Raw genomic sequence first — 17,258 nt, forward strand, 5'->3', positions numbered from 1 at the left:
GAACTTTCTTCGAACAGAGGGGTTTTAGTTAGAAAAATAAGAAGATAGGAGAGTTTATTTCGGAAGGTTCCTTAATATTGCCAGCGTTGGGGTAGTAATACTTTTCCATTATACATAATACAGTAAATTGTACCCTGATTGCAGGTTGGACTTTTTGCTTTCCTTTTTGTTCCCCTGACAAAATTGTTTATCTTAAACGGAGGGTTCTACATTGCTAGGTGTACTTAGTTGCCTGCAGCACTATTTTCGTATTTGGATAGAATTGATCTCTTGCCACTGAAAAAATTCTCTAGGATCTCTACAACATAATGAAATAATACAAAGTGTACCAAAACCCTACCAAAACTCTGAAATCGACACACTATGTGCGTAACGATTTTAATAACCTAACCTAATTAAAGAATCTTTCTATGAGCATCTTTGGGTGAATACCTACTCTCTGATTAACCTTAATAATATAAATACATGGGGCAGGAGATTTTGTCCCAGAAAAAGAAATTCTTGTGTAGGTGGTATTGTAGAATTCCCCCCTGTTGTGGTTTTGATTGATGGCATATGCGGCCAAAAGAAAAAAATACACAAGATTTTTTTTAAAAGTGAATGCAGAATATGCCAATTAACACATGCTATTCAGCCTCTAAAAGTAATGCTGCTGCTGAAATATACTTCCAAAGTTTTTCCTAACCAGGAAGCCAGAGGGGCCCCGAAAGCTGGATTTCAAAGACTCATGGGAGGAATATGGATTTAGGAACACATTTTCAATCTTCTTGGGCTTCACAATGTACCGTGATGTGTGATTGATTTTGCTGTTAAGGCTCTGGCTGATTACCTAGGGTTTGCTAAGCAAGTGTTCTTTGCATTTTTTATCATTTTATCTGCGCAGAGGCTGTAAAATGTGAATACTTTTCTGTAGCCTTTCTCCCATGAAAACAAACTTTAAGCTTAAAAGTCACATAATACATATTCAAAATAAATAAAATTAAAATGAACAATAAGTTGTAAGCACATAAAAACAGCATAATTTCCCATCAACACAATAACAGTACTTCTCAGGTTAAAAAAACACACAGTCCACCAAAAGAGATTACTCTCCTGTCAAACAAAACCCCTTTTACGCCTTTGTATGACTGAAAACATCTAAGGCACTTTCTGTACCGCCTCTGGCAAGCCATTGCAAAGGACTGGACCTTCCACTGAAAATCCTGTGACTTGCTATTCTGGAACAAGTAGGTATTGACGAAATTTCTGTGGATCACACTGTTGTTTTTATTCTCTCAGTTCCTAAAGATTATAACTTGTTCATAATGTCTTTTCCCTGAGAGAGAATAAGATATTGGTGTGGTGCTGGCATAAGCCACAGACCTAATATGGCTAGATTTAGCACTGAACTATTGATGATTTGTGTTCTTTTGCATTTTATGTGATGTTGTGATGTTAACTTTGGCCACATACTGATATCCTGAATGTGACTTTTCTGATTGAAGTGGTCAATTATAATTTGATTCTGTTTATGCCTTTCTGAAGCAATAGATGCTATTAAACAAATACGAAGAATATTGGATTAGATTTGTGCAGAAGGGACACAGTTTTGAAAAGGGAAAATGTCCATTCATTGGAGACGTTGGCTGACATAAGGCTAGTCTTTTAAGTCAACATATTTTTCTGTCCAATTTGAACTCCATCCCCTTTTCTCAAATTTGTTTGATTATAAAAATTAACATACAATTTTTAACTAATGTCCTCAGTGATCAACGAATCACATAAAGATGAATACGTTTATTTTCAATTAACTGTGCATATAACAAATTATTGTTCAGTGGAATAAACATTTGGTATGTGGCAATGACTTCATTCTCATCTATGTGCTTTTCAGGTACACTGAGTGACCTATAGAAGTATAAAAATATAAAAGGTCACACATTGACAGCTACAAAGGAAGATACAGTATACACTGAGTTAAGGATACTCAGAGAAAATATGTATGGCTTTCCGTCCTTATAATAAACTCTTCCTTATACATCTGGAATTTGCAATCTGTAAGACAAGCACGTGGATAAGGGTGATCCAGTAAACCATTTTTATTCTGCCCTTCCATCCTGCAAAGTGCTCTGAATAGTGCATTTTATTATCACTGCAGACCTGTGGTTAGGCTTAAATAGAATAACTGGTCCAAGGTCTCCCAGCAAGCTCAATGGCAGGTTGAAGATTTGAACTTGGGTTCTCATGGATTAAAAACTGGTTAAACATCAGAAAGCAGAGGAGAAAGTGGACAGTTATTTAAATGGAGTGGCAAAAAAGTATAATATAGCTAAGTGCAAGGTAATGAATACTGGAGCAAAATATAATTTTAAATATGTGCTGGTGGAGTCTAAATTGGCAGTTACTGAGAGGGAGACAGACTTTGGGTGTTTAATGGAGAGCTTGGTAAAAGAAAAGATTCTTACTTGGTGTGCAGCATTGGTGAATAGGACAAACCCTATAGCAGGGATTATTAGAAAATGCATTGAAAATAAACAGCCAGTATTGTGATGCTTGTTTTTTTATAGATCTGCAGTGAGACCTCATTTGAAAAAGTTTCTTTAGATCTGGGAAAAATATGGAAGAAGTCAGCCAAGATGATTAAGGGGTTAGAGCTCCTTTCATTCAAGAAAGCCTGAAGGAGCTTTAATAATAATAATACACACCTTCATTGTCCAAGAAAGAGCTTTTCAATGGGAATATAATATAGAGGTTCAATGGGCAACTCCACCCCTACAATGTAGAAATAGTGCTGATGAGGTTCTCCTAGTAATGCTAACATCTGTAGCCATTTCCCTTAGGTCTCTGTGTTGTCTTCTTTGGACTGTAAGCATGGTCCCTTGCATTTCTGTGACTGTGTAGAGGTAAGACATATATAGCAGAGTTAGTTTGTCTTGGCTGTAAATTCCTCATTAAGAATTGATTGACACTTTTTTGATTGACACTTTTCCACAGCCATTTTCTTTGTACCTGTATTTATTTGAGCATTCTTTCTACTCTGATAACAACTGACAAGTCTGTTTCCATGCTGCAAGGAGAAAATATAAATGCTTAACATTATGCTGTAATCTGATAATTCTGTGAACTGCATTGCAAATGTGACTCTGGCTATGTCCTTGCAACCTTTGTATTAATTAACTATCTTTTTTCCTATAGCTTGCTTTCAGTGCCCGTTTTGTAAAGTAGTTTTTTAAAAGGCCATAAATATTTCAATCAAGTGATGAGTGATTCAACTAGTGCTCTGTCTATCTGTTAGCACTGGAAATAAAAAAACACATCCCAAAGCTTTTCTCATGCATTTACAATCTCTTTATTTCTATGGAATAAACACTATGGCTATGCAAGCTCCATTTATTTAATTGTTTGGTGCCTCCTTCCTTTCTACAATGACTTTATTCTTCAGTTGTAAAAATACTGATACAGACTGTGGTATATTAGTGTCCCCTTGCACAATAAGTAGAAATGTCTAAGTTCTAATTCATTATTATGTTGTAGTGAACAGATGTAAAAGATCTAAATGCCAAAGCTAGAATGTCAAGAGTGTTTTTAATATCAAGCCGTACTTGTTACATTCACTGGCTGTCTGCTGTATTGATCATAACTAGCATACTGGTAAAATAATTACAGGTGATGTGGCACATTCCATGTATAAGCAGACAGAGTTCAAATGAATCTGAAAGGGAGGAAATTGCTAGGTTGTTAGTCTCTTGTGTTTCACTTATCAAGATTAAAACTTTATGATGAAAAAACTGGTGTTAGAAATGCTACTTCAGATAAAAGAAACTGGCTATAAGGCCTGGCCTTGCCAAAAATCAAAGTCACACCACACATTCTTTGCATTCATTCCTATGTTCCCTGTTCATTCATTGTCCTGGCAATGCATAAAAGAGTGTGATAAAAATCATGTTGATGTACTAAACTTTTTTATTCAGAGTAGTTTTCTGTCTCTGCTTGGTTTCAGAGGCTAGCCTTGTCTAACTGCAGTAGAAAGATAAAGTCCAGTAGTTCCTGAGAGACCACCAAAAAGTTTAGGGTTATGAGCTATCTATCTGATGAACGGATCTTTGACTCTTGAAAGCTCATACTCCCAAAATCTTGTTGGTCTCTGAGGTGCTACTGGACTCAAATCTAGCTGACTCTGCTTAGTTTTATTTATATTACCTGCAAGTATGTAGATAAAAGTAAGGCTGATCAGTGGCAAACTGATCCTCTCACTTTGCTCAGAGTTCCAGAAGAAGAGCTATAACCATCTCTTGCCTTGTGCAAAATATAATTTTCTGTGGCTGTGGAGTGCTTAGGTGGAGGAGGCAGGGGTAGCAGAGAGGTGGAAAGGCTAGGGTGTGCTATTTGCCTGAAGCGTGGAACTGGTGCTGTGCAGTGATTTTCAGAGGAGTATTTAACTCTTCAACCTGCTTTTACCACTTCCAGGAAGGGAAAAGGGTTTCTGAAAATTTCCACCAGCAGGAGTAATATAGCTTGAAAATGATAACCAACAGTGTATGAGTTTGTTTCTGTAATACTCTGCACCCTGATTTCCTCCTGGAAATCACAATTGCTGCAAAAATAAAAATAATTTAACATTATCAGAATCCATTATGTCATATGTAGTTCCTAAGCAGAGTTACACCCTTCTAAAGCCATTGACTTGATTGAATTTAAAAACATTAGCATGTATATGATTGCACTGAGAAGCATTTAGCAGGCCTTCTTTCAGTATGAGAATGTGGTTCGTTGTCAAGGTAAATTCTCACTGTGCTCAATGTGTACTTTAAGAATGCAGTGACTCAGTAGGTGATGTTCAAGCAGAAAAATTTAACCTACTTTTTCCCAGGCTTCTCATATAGAAATATGATTCTGCTGTCTAGACAAGACCTTTTGAATGCTTGCTCTCTCCCATTCCACCATGATTAGGATTTGTTATTTTGTGTAACCTGCAATGAGAGTCAGGTAGGTTTCTTTTGAATTAGAGGACCATTTTCCCATCAAAATCAGGGGACTTATCTCAGATGATTAAAGCAAGTACTTTTGAACCTCCTCCAGAGTTTCAATTATTTTTCTCATGTAGGGTTAGTTATTTACATGTAAATGTTATTTTAAAAGGTGAATCAGTTCTTCATTAGGTCTCATCTAGACCCAAAAAACCTCTCTAAAGCAAAACAATTTAAATGTTACAACACTGTCACGTTAACTTAATTAATAATACTGAAGTGGTAAACAGCTTTTCCAAGTGGATATTTTTTGAAGCCACCACTATATTGAAGTGTTTCTCGTGTAGCCCACTTGCAGTTTAAGCACTGATTAATACAAATATTAAGTTGATGCAAACCACGCATTGCCCCTAATTGATCTAATTGGAAGCAAATCGTATTTAGTTGTTTGTCACCTCTCTGTAAATTGAAGTTTAAGCAACAAGTACTTAAAGAAGCAATTCAACAACTTAATCCATTTTTGTTAGTATTTTGTATGTGGGGTCTCCACATTACAAGTGCTGGTAGTGTTGTTTTCTGCAGCATTAAAACTGTTTTTTATAATGCATGTGGACAAACATTTGGAGAATCCATATCCAGAGGTGAGAAAAATAGATGTTTGAAATGACTGTTCCTCCTTTGCTTCTCCTTAGTTTGAACAGTGGATATGAAATGAAATTCTGTGTAGATATTTAATAGGGTCGCTGCAATGATTGTTCCTTTTAAGATTCACAACTCTCAGATGCTTTTTTCCTCCCGCTTTGTATAATCCTCAATACATTGGAAAGGTCAAAGATCTTTGAAATCATTCTGAAGAGTTCCTCATCACTCTCTACTCCATTGACGAATTCTTCTAAAGAGAGTTCCCCTAAAATGAAGACATGGGAGGGTTAGGAATCACAGCAATAATTAGACAAAATTGTCACAAGATATCATATATTTCACTCTTGGAAAGTGAAGTAACTCAGAAGATGTCCCCTAGGACAACTGGAAGATCAGAAAAATACCTACAGGACTTAGCAAAAACAGTGGCCGTTTCTGCATGGCCTCAAGCGCTCTACTGCAGGAGTTCTGTCGGCGTATGGAGCCTGTTTCGCGACGCTGCCGCGAAAGCAGGCAACGGGAGCCGGTGGAGGCATGGCTCCGCATCGAGTCGCCTCTGTTTCCAGCCTTCATTTACGGGCGTCTCAAAGCCTGCGCTTGCGCAGCCAGAGTCTTCGCTGCCCTCCGACCCTGGAGGTCGGAGGACAGTGGGCGGGGCTGGCCCGTAGGGCGGCGAGAGGAGTGACGCCAGAAGTGGGCTGGAGGGAGCGTCTTCCGGCGCCGTTCCTCGCGACTGCCGTTAGAAGACGACATCTCCCCAACAACAACCCTTTAAAGGGTTTGTTGTTTAGGGCGGCTTTGACGCCCTGGGGAGGGAAGAGGCGTTAAGCCGCTGCTGCGTTGCAGCAGCGGCGCCAGGTCTTTGGAAGCGGCGGCCTGGGGGGCGCCTTTTGGCATGAGCTTGCCGTCGTAAAAGGGCCGTGCAGATACGGCCAGTGTGTGAGCTTTTTGTAGCAATTACACAACAAAATAAAACTATCTTAGGCAGATTCTGCATGGTCCAAAAACAGCCGTATGAAAACGGTGTATACCCTTTTACACCGTTTTCACACCACTGTTTTTGGCCCATACGGAATCCGCCTTAGACCAGAAAAACAGAAGAATTTCAAGCAGATGCTTTGATGAATAAGTCTACCACAAATTATGTTTCTTGCTATTCTTTCTGTGTCTGTGTCAGCCATCCTCATGAACAGAGCTGGAGCACTTGCACAATACTGTTACAACAGACTCTTATATTCTAAGCCACTAAAAGATCTGCTGTAAGAAGAAACTAGAAGGGAGATTCTTACCCCTTTCGAAATCATTCCCAGGGAACCATTTAATTCATGGAAATGTCGAATCCCTACATGACTGAAGTATAGGGATAGCATTACATAACAGCATTACACACATTTCAGATTGTCCCCTTGGTACAACATTTACGAATATATGTAGCGAAAACTCAGATGCTTCCCAGGAAGAGTAAGATTCTGCAGAGGCAAGGGAAGCTGCTCTTGAATGTTCTTCAAACACTGAAGAGAATTAACAGTGCTTAAGCGTACATTCTTATCTTCATGTCAGTCCTCAGAGTTCTTTCCTCAATTTCTGTGATTTCAAGTAAGTACAACTGTTAACAGAAATTACAGGAATCTGAGTTCCATCTTCTACTTTTTTATTCCCTGTAAGTTACAAACATAACACTCCCCATTGAGTCAGTATTGGTTTATTTCACATTCCACCTTGGTATTTTTCAGAACTGTCTATGTCCGTGGTGGCGAACCTTTGGCACTCCAGATGTTATGGACTACAATTCCCATCAGCCCCTGCCAGCATGGCCAATTGGCAGGGGCTGATGGGAATTGCAGTCCATAACATCTGGAGTGCCAAAGGTTTGCCACCACTGGTCTATGTCCATGCCCTTTTCCAATGAAATTTCATATCTACAGATACTGATGTTCTGTGAGGATGCCAGCATCTCTGAGAATTTTCAGTAGCCTTAAAATTACAATTCTCAGCATTCCAATGGGAAATCCATCATATTAAATCAATCCTACTTTAACACCGCAAACATACTACCATTATTTCAATATTTACTTTTATGCCAATATGACAATATAGTGAAGATGAGTCCTAAGAGAGCTTTAAAGCAATCAATGCGTTCTCATTTTATGTGAGGTACTTTCCAGTTATCTTGTAGTATGCAGAATGGACTAGTGTTCTGTCTTTTAATTTTAAAAGAGTAATGACTTATTTTGATCAACCTTGAAGAGCAGACTTTAGATAAACTCTCTAGAATGCTGTAGAAGGGAAACAGTCACAGATCCGATAATCAGACTTAGCTGAATGTGACTAATGTGTAGTTTACTTGGCAGTTTGAGCCAGTTACAAAGTGTAATCTGTTTAACAGAGCAACTTCCAAAGTGAGAATTCTGTGATGGTAATTAGTTTGTATGTATATGAAAGACTTTGCTATGATGGAGCAATCATAGACTTAGAATGGATTGGGGTATAACAAAGGGCTAAAGATTTTCATATTGCCAGTTTATATAGGACACTAAGCAGTGCATAAGAATAGGGAATATTTATTTATTTAATTTATATTAGCTTTTTTAAAAAAATGGACATCAAGGCAGCTTACAGACGATTCCAGGGTCAGTGATCTCCTATCCAGGCACTGACCAAACCCAGGCCTGTTTAGTTTCAGCAAAGTATTTGTCAGTGTGATCTAAGACCATTGACTTTAATGGATTTACATGAATCATATGTTCTCTGATCCCATTCTTGGACTCTGCATTTCTTTATTAAAAGAAGAGATACCGGGGATCAAGGCTTTCTAGAAGCCACATTATCTAAGTCTTCCCTGTGGTTCTTGGTATGCAAAGGCCAGCTACTTTTGTTCTATATTGGGAAAATGTTTTGCATCTGTTTGGGGCATACTTGTTGCTGTACTCTGTCTCACCAAAAGAAATAAACAAAATTATGACTTCATTTGCCACATGCTGGACTGTCTTTGGTTTTAGAATGCTCTGTTTGGGTCCTAGTGCCTACCCTGTTCTGTTAAGTAGGCACTAGGACCCAAATGGAGCCTTCTAAAACAAAGACAGTCCAGTGTGTGGTGAATGAAGTCACAGTTTCATTTTTACCTTTTGGTGAGACAGAGGATAGTGAGTCTAACATTGCATTAGGCAAGGTGCCTTCCGCACATGCAAAATAATGCACTTTCAATCCACTTTCAAGCTGGATTTTAGTGTGGAATAGCAAAATCCACTTTCAAACAATTGTGACAGTGGATTGAATGTGCATTATTCTGCATGTGTAGAAGGAGCCAAAGTTACCACTGAATACACTGAAAGTTGCTAGTTGAAGTCCCAGTTCTGCTCAACCAAGGACTCAACCAACCAACTTGAATATCTATGTAGTCTTACCATCATGGTTGATGTCTATCTTCTTGAATACAATTTCTGTGAACTCTTCAGGAGTTGTTTCTTGGTACCCTGTAATAGCCTGAACAGCCTGAAGAAGCAAAAATGGAAACTGTCAAAGTCTTAGAAAAATATAACTGGAAGGGATCTCAAGGGTCATCTGGTCCAACCTCCAACACAATGCAGAAAATTCACAACTACATTCTCCCCATTCCCCCAGTGACCACTATTCCAGGTGTAGATAAATGGGTTGGGGGAAGCCTTTAGGATTTCTAGGCAATCTATCCTGCAGGAAGATTCTTTCCTGACCCGAAAATGGTGATTTCCTTTGCTTTAAACCATTTTACACTGTTTTCACACCGCTGTTTTTGGCCCATGTGGAATCCACCTTATTGTTAGGAAGTTCTTCCTACTGTTTAGCTGAAAACTCTTTTGATTTAATTTCAGTTCATTGGTTGTAGTCCAACCTTTTAGGCAACAGAAAACAACTCTGCACAATCCTCTCTATATGACAACCCTTCAAATACTTGAAGATGGCTATAATTTCACCTCTCAGTTGTCTCTTCTCAAGGCGAAACACACCCAGCTCCTTCAGCCTTTCCTCATAGGACTTGTTCTCCAGACCCCTCACCATCTCTGTTGCCATCTTCTGTTCCAGTTGGTCAACATTTTTCTAAAACTATAGTGCCCAAAACTGAACACAGTACTCAAAGTGAGGTCTAACCAGAGCAGATTAAAACAATACCAGCATTTCACGTGATCTGTTGATGCAGCCCAAAACTGCATTTGCCTTTTTAGCCACCACATCACATTGCTGACTTGTGTACAGTGTATGGTCTACTAAGACTCCTAGATCCTTTTCTGCTGCCAAGCTTGTAAAGGATTCAATGGTGTTGATGTTCAGTACAGCCGCCTGGCCTTGACTGAATTCCATAACCCGGGCGATGGGCCAGCATCTGCGGCGGAGACTCTGATGGAGGCCTTATCTCTTCGAGAGAGATGAGAACTCCGTTCCCATGAGAAACCGGGAGGGGGGATGGGATGGACAGAGTTATAACCTGTGCTTCTGGCGGGAGACTTTATTCCTGCCACGTCGTGTACGTGAGCTTTCTAGGATGTCTGAATAAACGGTCTTTTACATCAAAAAGCCTTTTATTTCTGCTTCTATGGAATTCCTTACATTGTGGCAGGAATCCTAGTTCATTTATCTTCCCAGTGTAGCGGACCTCTGGTGTCTCGGCATGGAGAGGTTGAATATTCCTGAACCTGTGGAAGGTGCGGTAGCCCCCAAAGAGGGCTCCGAGCTTTCCCTTATGGATTTGGAGGAACCGGCGGCGGAATCGGGTCTCATTGGTAACTCTTTCCCGGCCCTCGTATCAACACGAAGTCTTCCCTTACTCCGTTGGGACGAGGGATGAGGAAAGCGATCATGTGGACTTGCATGAGTCGTTTGGGCTTGTCTATGGATCGGCCTGTGGATCGGATACCTACCACGTTTCCGTGTGGTTACAAACCTCAGATGCAACCTGTCGCGGAGGAGATGGGGCCTGACCACTTTTCATCGCGCGTAAACTCCAGGAGTCCACGTTGAACGATTCCTGGACTCAGATTTTGATGATGCTCCCAAGAATCCACCGTGGCATAGCACTGGGGCCCGCCCTAAGACCACCGTTAAAAGCCTGGACTATATCGGATTGGGAGGGTATCCGCATTACCAGCTTCCGATCGACCCCCCCAGATCCCGGATCAGCAAGCTGCATGAGGCGCCGATGGAGCCGCCCGGTGGACTGTAGTGCTGCATTCCGATGAAGAGGAATCCCGAAAGCCTGCTGCCTTCCCATCCGACCTATTTCCCTCCCGCCAAAGAGCCAATATGGGATGGTAATGACTGCAAGATGCCCAGGAAGCATGGGCCCGTGAACGCCAGCCATGGAAGAGGAATGGAGCAGCTGCAGCAAGAGCTGAAAACTCTCGCAAAAGGACCCGGGAATAAAGCAGCGAAAGAAATCCAACCTGCACTGGACCGCGGCAAGATTTTGCAACGGCAATATATATGCAGAATCTATCGGTCCATGATAAGGTCCTGGAACACTCCAAACTGGACTTTAGAGTTGCCAACGCCAGCTGCGCATAGCTGGCGCGAAAGTGAACTAACTGCAGCTATTCAACGAGATGAACTGGCCAAACTGGAACGAGAGAAAGCAGCTCTTGCATCGCATCTAAGATGTCCTTGACTCGCAAGGAAGAGACTTAGCAGCCTTTGAAAAGGAGCTGAAGAAGCAGGGACAAGATGCCCCAAGCTGGAGTCCTCGCCGTTACTGGTACAATAGCCAACGCCAGAGAACGGCGCTTCTGGGTCCCCATACTCGCTGTGATTCGCCACCTTCCAAAGACGCGTGCTCCACTCAGAGCACCAGCGGCGCCGGGCGTCTGTGCTCTAGCACCTCCACTGATTCCGGCTCTGCGCCACCAATCCTGCGCAACCGGCCCCAGCTGGCGCCAGGGCCGGAGAGAGGAGAAGCATATTACAGACCTCCAATACCTGCCTCGCTTCGATGTGGGGACCGCTTCCAAACTCCCCTACTTCATCCTGCAACTCGATGCCCACATGGAGGACCTATGACGATCTGTACCGGGTCTGAACGCCAAAATACGGGACATCGGGTTCCGTCTTGGATGGAGCGGCAGCCGACTGGTTTGTGACTCTTTTGACTGCAAGGGGAGGATACTCGCACGGTGCCTGCCTTCCAAGTTCTTAAGGGCTCGCTTCAAGATCCGGGTGCTGGAAAATGAAGCCATCCGCACCATCAAATCTATTCAGCAAGGCAACGCGCTCCTTTGCGAGTTTTGCCCGTGAATTTCGTAAAGCGTGACTGCCTCGAACTCTCCTGAGTGGCCTGAGCGCATGAAATGTGAATACTTCGCAGGATGCCGTCGACGGCAAACTGCGAGGAACGGTGTTCCTTATTCCGGATCCTAATGCACTATTGCTGAATGGATCGAATTAGGATCTCAAGTGGCGTCGCCTCGTTTGGATTACACTCGCGGGGGGCCCATACCCAAAACCGCCGCTACTGACTCACCGCTCGACTGCATAAGCCAAGCTCCAGCAGCTCTGACGGAAACCACCTCCGAGCGCCCGTCGCCGCTTGGGATTGTGTCTTTACCAAGGAGGACCGGGTCATCTAGCTGCCAACTGCCCGAAACAGAAGCACCGCCCGCTGCGCCAGCACTTAATCTGCTACAAGCCACCACGTGAACTGGCCGCCAACGGGGGCCTTCGCTCTAAAGGCGTTAGCCACTGGCTACACTCCAGAAGAAGCAGCGTTTGCCTCTTCAGCCCCATGGATATGGGTTCGATTTCAGATCGGTGGAGTGAAGGCAGCGCTCCCATTACGATTCAAGCGCATTCTGGCCAACCCTTCGCTTAAGCACTCGTGATTATAGCCTCAGCCCTTGTAGATTCTGGGTGCTCCCATTTGCTTAAATCGCGGTCCCAAGTGGCGGAGGAACTTTGGACTAGACCGAGTCCCCTAGCTAAGCCCATACCGTTCACTCCAAAATGGGCGCAGCCCTCTCAATGGCGAAGGACCGGCCAGTTCAAAACGTGCATAAACCGTTCTCCGCTTCGCGCTTCGACCATTGGGAGAAAATTAGTTTTATTCTGGCTCCAGTGGCCAAACACTCCATAGTCCTGGGCATGCCATGGTTGTTGCTGTACCTAATCCAAAATTCATTTGGAAAGAAACGGATCTTAGAATTTACTGACCCTCCCGTGGAGAACACATGAATTGGGGAAACTCCCACTTAATGACATACACCCCTGGCCCGTCCAGCGGGTTACGCAGCTCCAGTTGCTCGAATCTACCGGCATTCCACCGGCTTACCAAGATTTAGCCAGAGTATTTCCAGGAGCAAGAATGCGATCAATTGCCACTCCCATAGAGACACTGACTGCAAATGTGATTACAGCCAGGGCCTCAACTGCCTAAGGGTAGAATTTACGCATGAGTCCCAATGAGGAGAAGGAACTTCGTGCCTTCTTAGACAAGAACCTTGCTTTCAGCTGGGTTCATCTGACGAAGCTACTAAAACATAATGCATGCTGCTCCTGTATTATTTTGTTAAAAAAAGGACGGATCTTTAAAGGCTCTGTAACACGGATTACCGAGGACTCAATGCGGTTCTTGTCCAATAAATACCCTTTGCCTTTAAGCAAGGACCTTTTAGTATGCATTGGGCAAAAGGACTTATTTTACTAAGTTGGACTTAAAGAAGCTTACTACAGAGTCAGGATCAAGGAAGGCTATGAACATTTGACTGCATTTAACACAAAATTTGGACAGTAATGAATACTTAATAATGCCATTATTCATTAAGTAGCCCCCCGGAGCTTTATGGCCCCTATCAACGAAGTTCTACAGGATTTATTATACAAGGGAGTAGTGGTGTGCTTAGATGATGTTTTAATTTATTCACAAACCATGGAGGAGCCTGAAGCCTTGCTTCGGGAAGTATTACACCGCTTTCTCAACAACTCCCTCTTTGCAAACCTTTCTAAATGTTGTTTTCACCAATCCTCCATCGACTATTTGGGCTACCGGATCTCTTCCGAGGGGCTAAAAATGGATCCTGCTAAGATTGAAGCAGTCCTCCAATGGCCTGCCCCTACCAATCGGAAGGAACTCCAGTCTTTCCTAGGGTTTGCTAATTTCTATCGTGACTTTATACCCCAATTCGCTGAACTGACTCTCCCACTCACAGACCTCTACAGGGGGAGAAGTTTGTCTTAAGGGAGGCAGAGTGTAAAGGATTCAGTGGTGTTGATGTTCAGAACAGCCGCCTGGCCTTGACTGAATTCCATAACCCGGGCGATGGGCCAGCATCTGCGGCGGAGACTCTGATGGAGGCCTTATCTCTTCGAGAGAGATGAGAACTCCGTTCCCATGAGAAACCGGGAGGGGGGATGGGATGGACAGAGTTATAACCTGTGCTTCTGGCGGGAGACTTTATTCCTGCCACGTCGTGTACGTGAGCTTTCTAGGATGTCTGAATAAACGGTCTTTTACACCAAAAAGCCTTTTATTTCTGCTTCTATGGAATTCCTTACAGCAAGTCTCAGACTCCTACTGCCAAGGCAAGTCTCCCCAATTCTATAGTTTTTCATTTGATTTTTCTTACCTAAATTCAGAATTTGGCATTATTGAAATTCATTTTGTTAGTTTTAGCCTAGAAGAAGAGTTTGGATTTATATCCCCCTTTTCTCTCCTGCAGGAGACTCAAAGGGGCTTACAATCTCCTTGCCCTTCCCCCCTCACAACAAACACCCTGTGATGTGGGGCTGAGAGAGCTCCGAAGAGCTGTGACTAGCCCAAGGTCACCCAGCTGGCGTGTGTGGGAATGTACAGGCTAATCTGAATTCTCCAGATGAGCCTCCACAGCTCAGGCGGCAGAGCTGGGAATCAAACCCGGTTCCTCCAGATTAGATACACGAGCTCTTAACCTCCTACGCCACTAGTGTTCCAGCCTGTCAAGATCATACTGTATCTTGACCCCCTCTTCTACTGTATTTGCTACCCCTCATCTGCAAATTTGATGAACATCTGTATTCCTTCATCCAAGTCAGATATTGAACAACACAAGGGCCAGGACAGATTCCTGAGGCACTCCACTTTTCACTCTTCTCCAAGAGGCTGAAGAACCATTAATAAGCACTGTTTGGATGCAATCTATCAATCAGTTATAAATCCAACTGACACTAATAAGATCCAAATCACATTTTAACCAACTTGTCAACAAGAATATCACAGGAACATTATCAAAAGCCTTATTTCAATTAAGATAAACTATGTCCACAGCAATCCCCTGATGCAACAAGATAGTAACTCTCTCATAAAAGGAGACATTGTTAATGTAACATAACTTGTTTATGAGAAACCCATGCTGGCTATTAATAATCACAGTCATCCTTCCTAAAGGCCTGACTGTTGATTTGTTCTAAAATCTTTCCAGGTATACATGTCAAACTGATTAGTTGGTAGTTACCTGGTAGTTACTTTTGCCCCTTCCTGAAGATGGGGATAACACTTGCCTACCATCAATGGCACCTCACTTGTTCTCCAAGAATTCTCTATATTGTTCTCTATAGTGTATATATTGTTCTCTATAGTGTATATAGTGTTCTCTATAGAATGTATATGGTAGCTGTTGTGTTTAAGTCACTCAGGGAAAAATTGAGATACAATTTCTAGAAATGCTTCAGTAGTGAGGATTAAAAATTTAATTAATATAACAGTGTCTAAAGAATTATAGTTTGAATTTGCATATCATTGAAGACCAGATCACTCCATTTGATTTTTTTCCTGAAATTCAACTATGTTTTTATCCTGCCCTAGAGAATTTGATCTTTCAGGATGTTCAATATGTTATGTGTCTTTTAAAGATAGGATTATTTTATACAGATATACCGTCACATGGCAACAAAGCTAAGAAGAGGTTTCTTATCACAAATAAAATTATGTTTAACTAAATATTCCTAATGAAGTGAGTATTAGAATGACTTGACAATCTTTTTCACCCAGTACAATAAAAAATGCTTTATAATCGACATTTGTGTGAATGTTTGACCAGAGGCCCTCTTCTATAATGCAGGAACAAAGAAACATATCTTTAAATCGATCTCAGTTTTACATTTGCATTGCAGAAGATGGAATGCAGGCACTCATATTTGAGCTCCTTCTAGATCAGGGTATATAATTCTGAGCAATGGACCCTAAGAGGAGAACCAAAAATGAGTGCAACGGGGCTATGTACACATAGGGGGATTTTTCTGCACCCCCTAGGCATGCAGAAAAATATCCTATTTTTGTTACTGGGGAAGGAAAGGTTACATAGTGACAGGGATATGAGAGGCCGTTTCCGCACGGGCAAATCATGGCGGCCTGGAGATGGTAAAACACCGCTCTGTGGCCGCTATTTTCGAGAGCGCCGGCACAACGCGGCAGCGAAGCCTTCAGCTGCCCGACTTGCTGCCGGCCTGAAGCCTGCGTTTCCCCAGAGCGCTTCCCAGCACTCTTTTTGGGGAAACGCCGGCATCAAGCCGCTGCCGAGCTTAACGGGCAGCGGCTTCATGCGCCTCGCCCACCTGGCACTCACCTTGTCCTCGGGCCTCCGGTAGCGTCGCGAGGCCTGGGACATGCCCCTGCCCTCGCCCGCTGGAGCAGGTTTACAGAGCTATGCGTCCCCAGGCACCTCGACGCCGATATCACTGGAGGTCTGCTGGATAGGCTGGTCCAGAGCTGAAGCCAGCTCAGCGGGCGGCTGCTCAGCTACTTCAAGGGCGTCCATGCAGACGGTCCCAGCGTCTTCAGGTCGGCGCGCAATGCGCCGACCTCGCCGTTTCCGCCGCCATGCGGAAACGGCCAGAGAAAGTGGCGACTAGGCTAGGAAGGGATAAAGGGGCAGGAGAAATGGAATGAGGGAGAGAAGTGGAAATTAGCATTGGGAATGGGATTTCATCATACAGGTCCCCAGCTTGCAGAAAACTAATGTATAAGGACATAGACTACACTTGCAGAGGTATAGTCTTTGGAATCTGTACACCTTTTCTGAATGTTTGAATAAGATAATTTATATGGCCAAGCTGTAGAATTTTCATCACTCCGTGTGTATCTCTTCCTTGTAACGTATAATACACAAACAGAATATGGTGTACAACTGTACTGTATGTTGCCCACCAGTGAAGTGAATTTGGGAAGATCAGATGATCAGTATGACTGTATTATTTCATCTGTTACATCAAGCATTGTTTATGATAGGAGGAGAAAGAGAAAAGACATCTATCCTACAAAACCTAATTTAGGCTCTCTTAAATCCATGCTTGTAGACTATTGTAGGTCTGCACAGTGAAGGATTGCACTATTCATCTATGAATGCTTACAGTTCTTAAGGACTTTGACTGCCACCACACAAAATGAACTAGAAAGCATATACCAAAACAAAAATGAAACCTCAAACTCCAAACCCTATGCTTCTCAGAATGTGTTTTTTGAAGTACTTTTTCTGCTTCTTAGAAAACTGACTGGGATGATTTTGTCCTGGCTGGATTCACAGAGGGTTTTTTTTCCACCTGTGTGGGTTTTGTTTTTGTTTTGGCACATCTGCACAATGGCATCCCTTACTCACCTACTTTTCTATTTTCCAGTCTTCCCCATACCTAGCATGACACAATCATTTTGGAAAGATTGCTGTCAAAGCATGTTACGCTGTG

General features: G+C 42.6%; 1 protein-coding gene across 1 annotated transcript in view; it reads right to left on the reverse strand.

Annotated features, from left to right (window-relative positions):
• Nucleotides 1–3,309: 3,309 nt before the first annotated feature.
• Nucleotides 3,310–17,258, reverse strand: part of GUCA1C (guanylate cyclase activator 1C) — a 30,075-nt gene continuing 16,126 nt past the window's right edge. The window contains exons 3-4 of the mRNA XM_048493548.1: nt 8,993–9,080; nt 3,310–5,853 (exon numbers count right to left, since the gene is read on the reverse strand). Coding sequence (XP_048349505.1) covers nt 5,708–5,853; nt 8,993–9,080 — 234 coding nt within the window. The 3' untranslated portion in view covers nt 3,310–5,707. The remainder of the gene's footprint in view (nt 5,854–8,992; nt 9,081–17,258) is intronic.

This window comes from Sphaerodactylus townsendi, linkage group LG04 (assembly GCF_021028975.2).
Source record: "Sphaerodactylus townsendi isolate TG3544 linkage group LG04, MPM_Stown_v2.3, whole genome shotgun sequence".
Taxonomy (NCBI): Eukaryota; Metazoa; Chordata; class Lepidosauria; order Squamata; family Sphaerodactylidae; genus Sphaerodactylus; species Sphaerodactylus townsendi.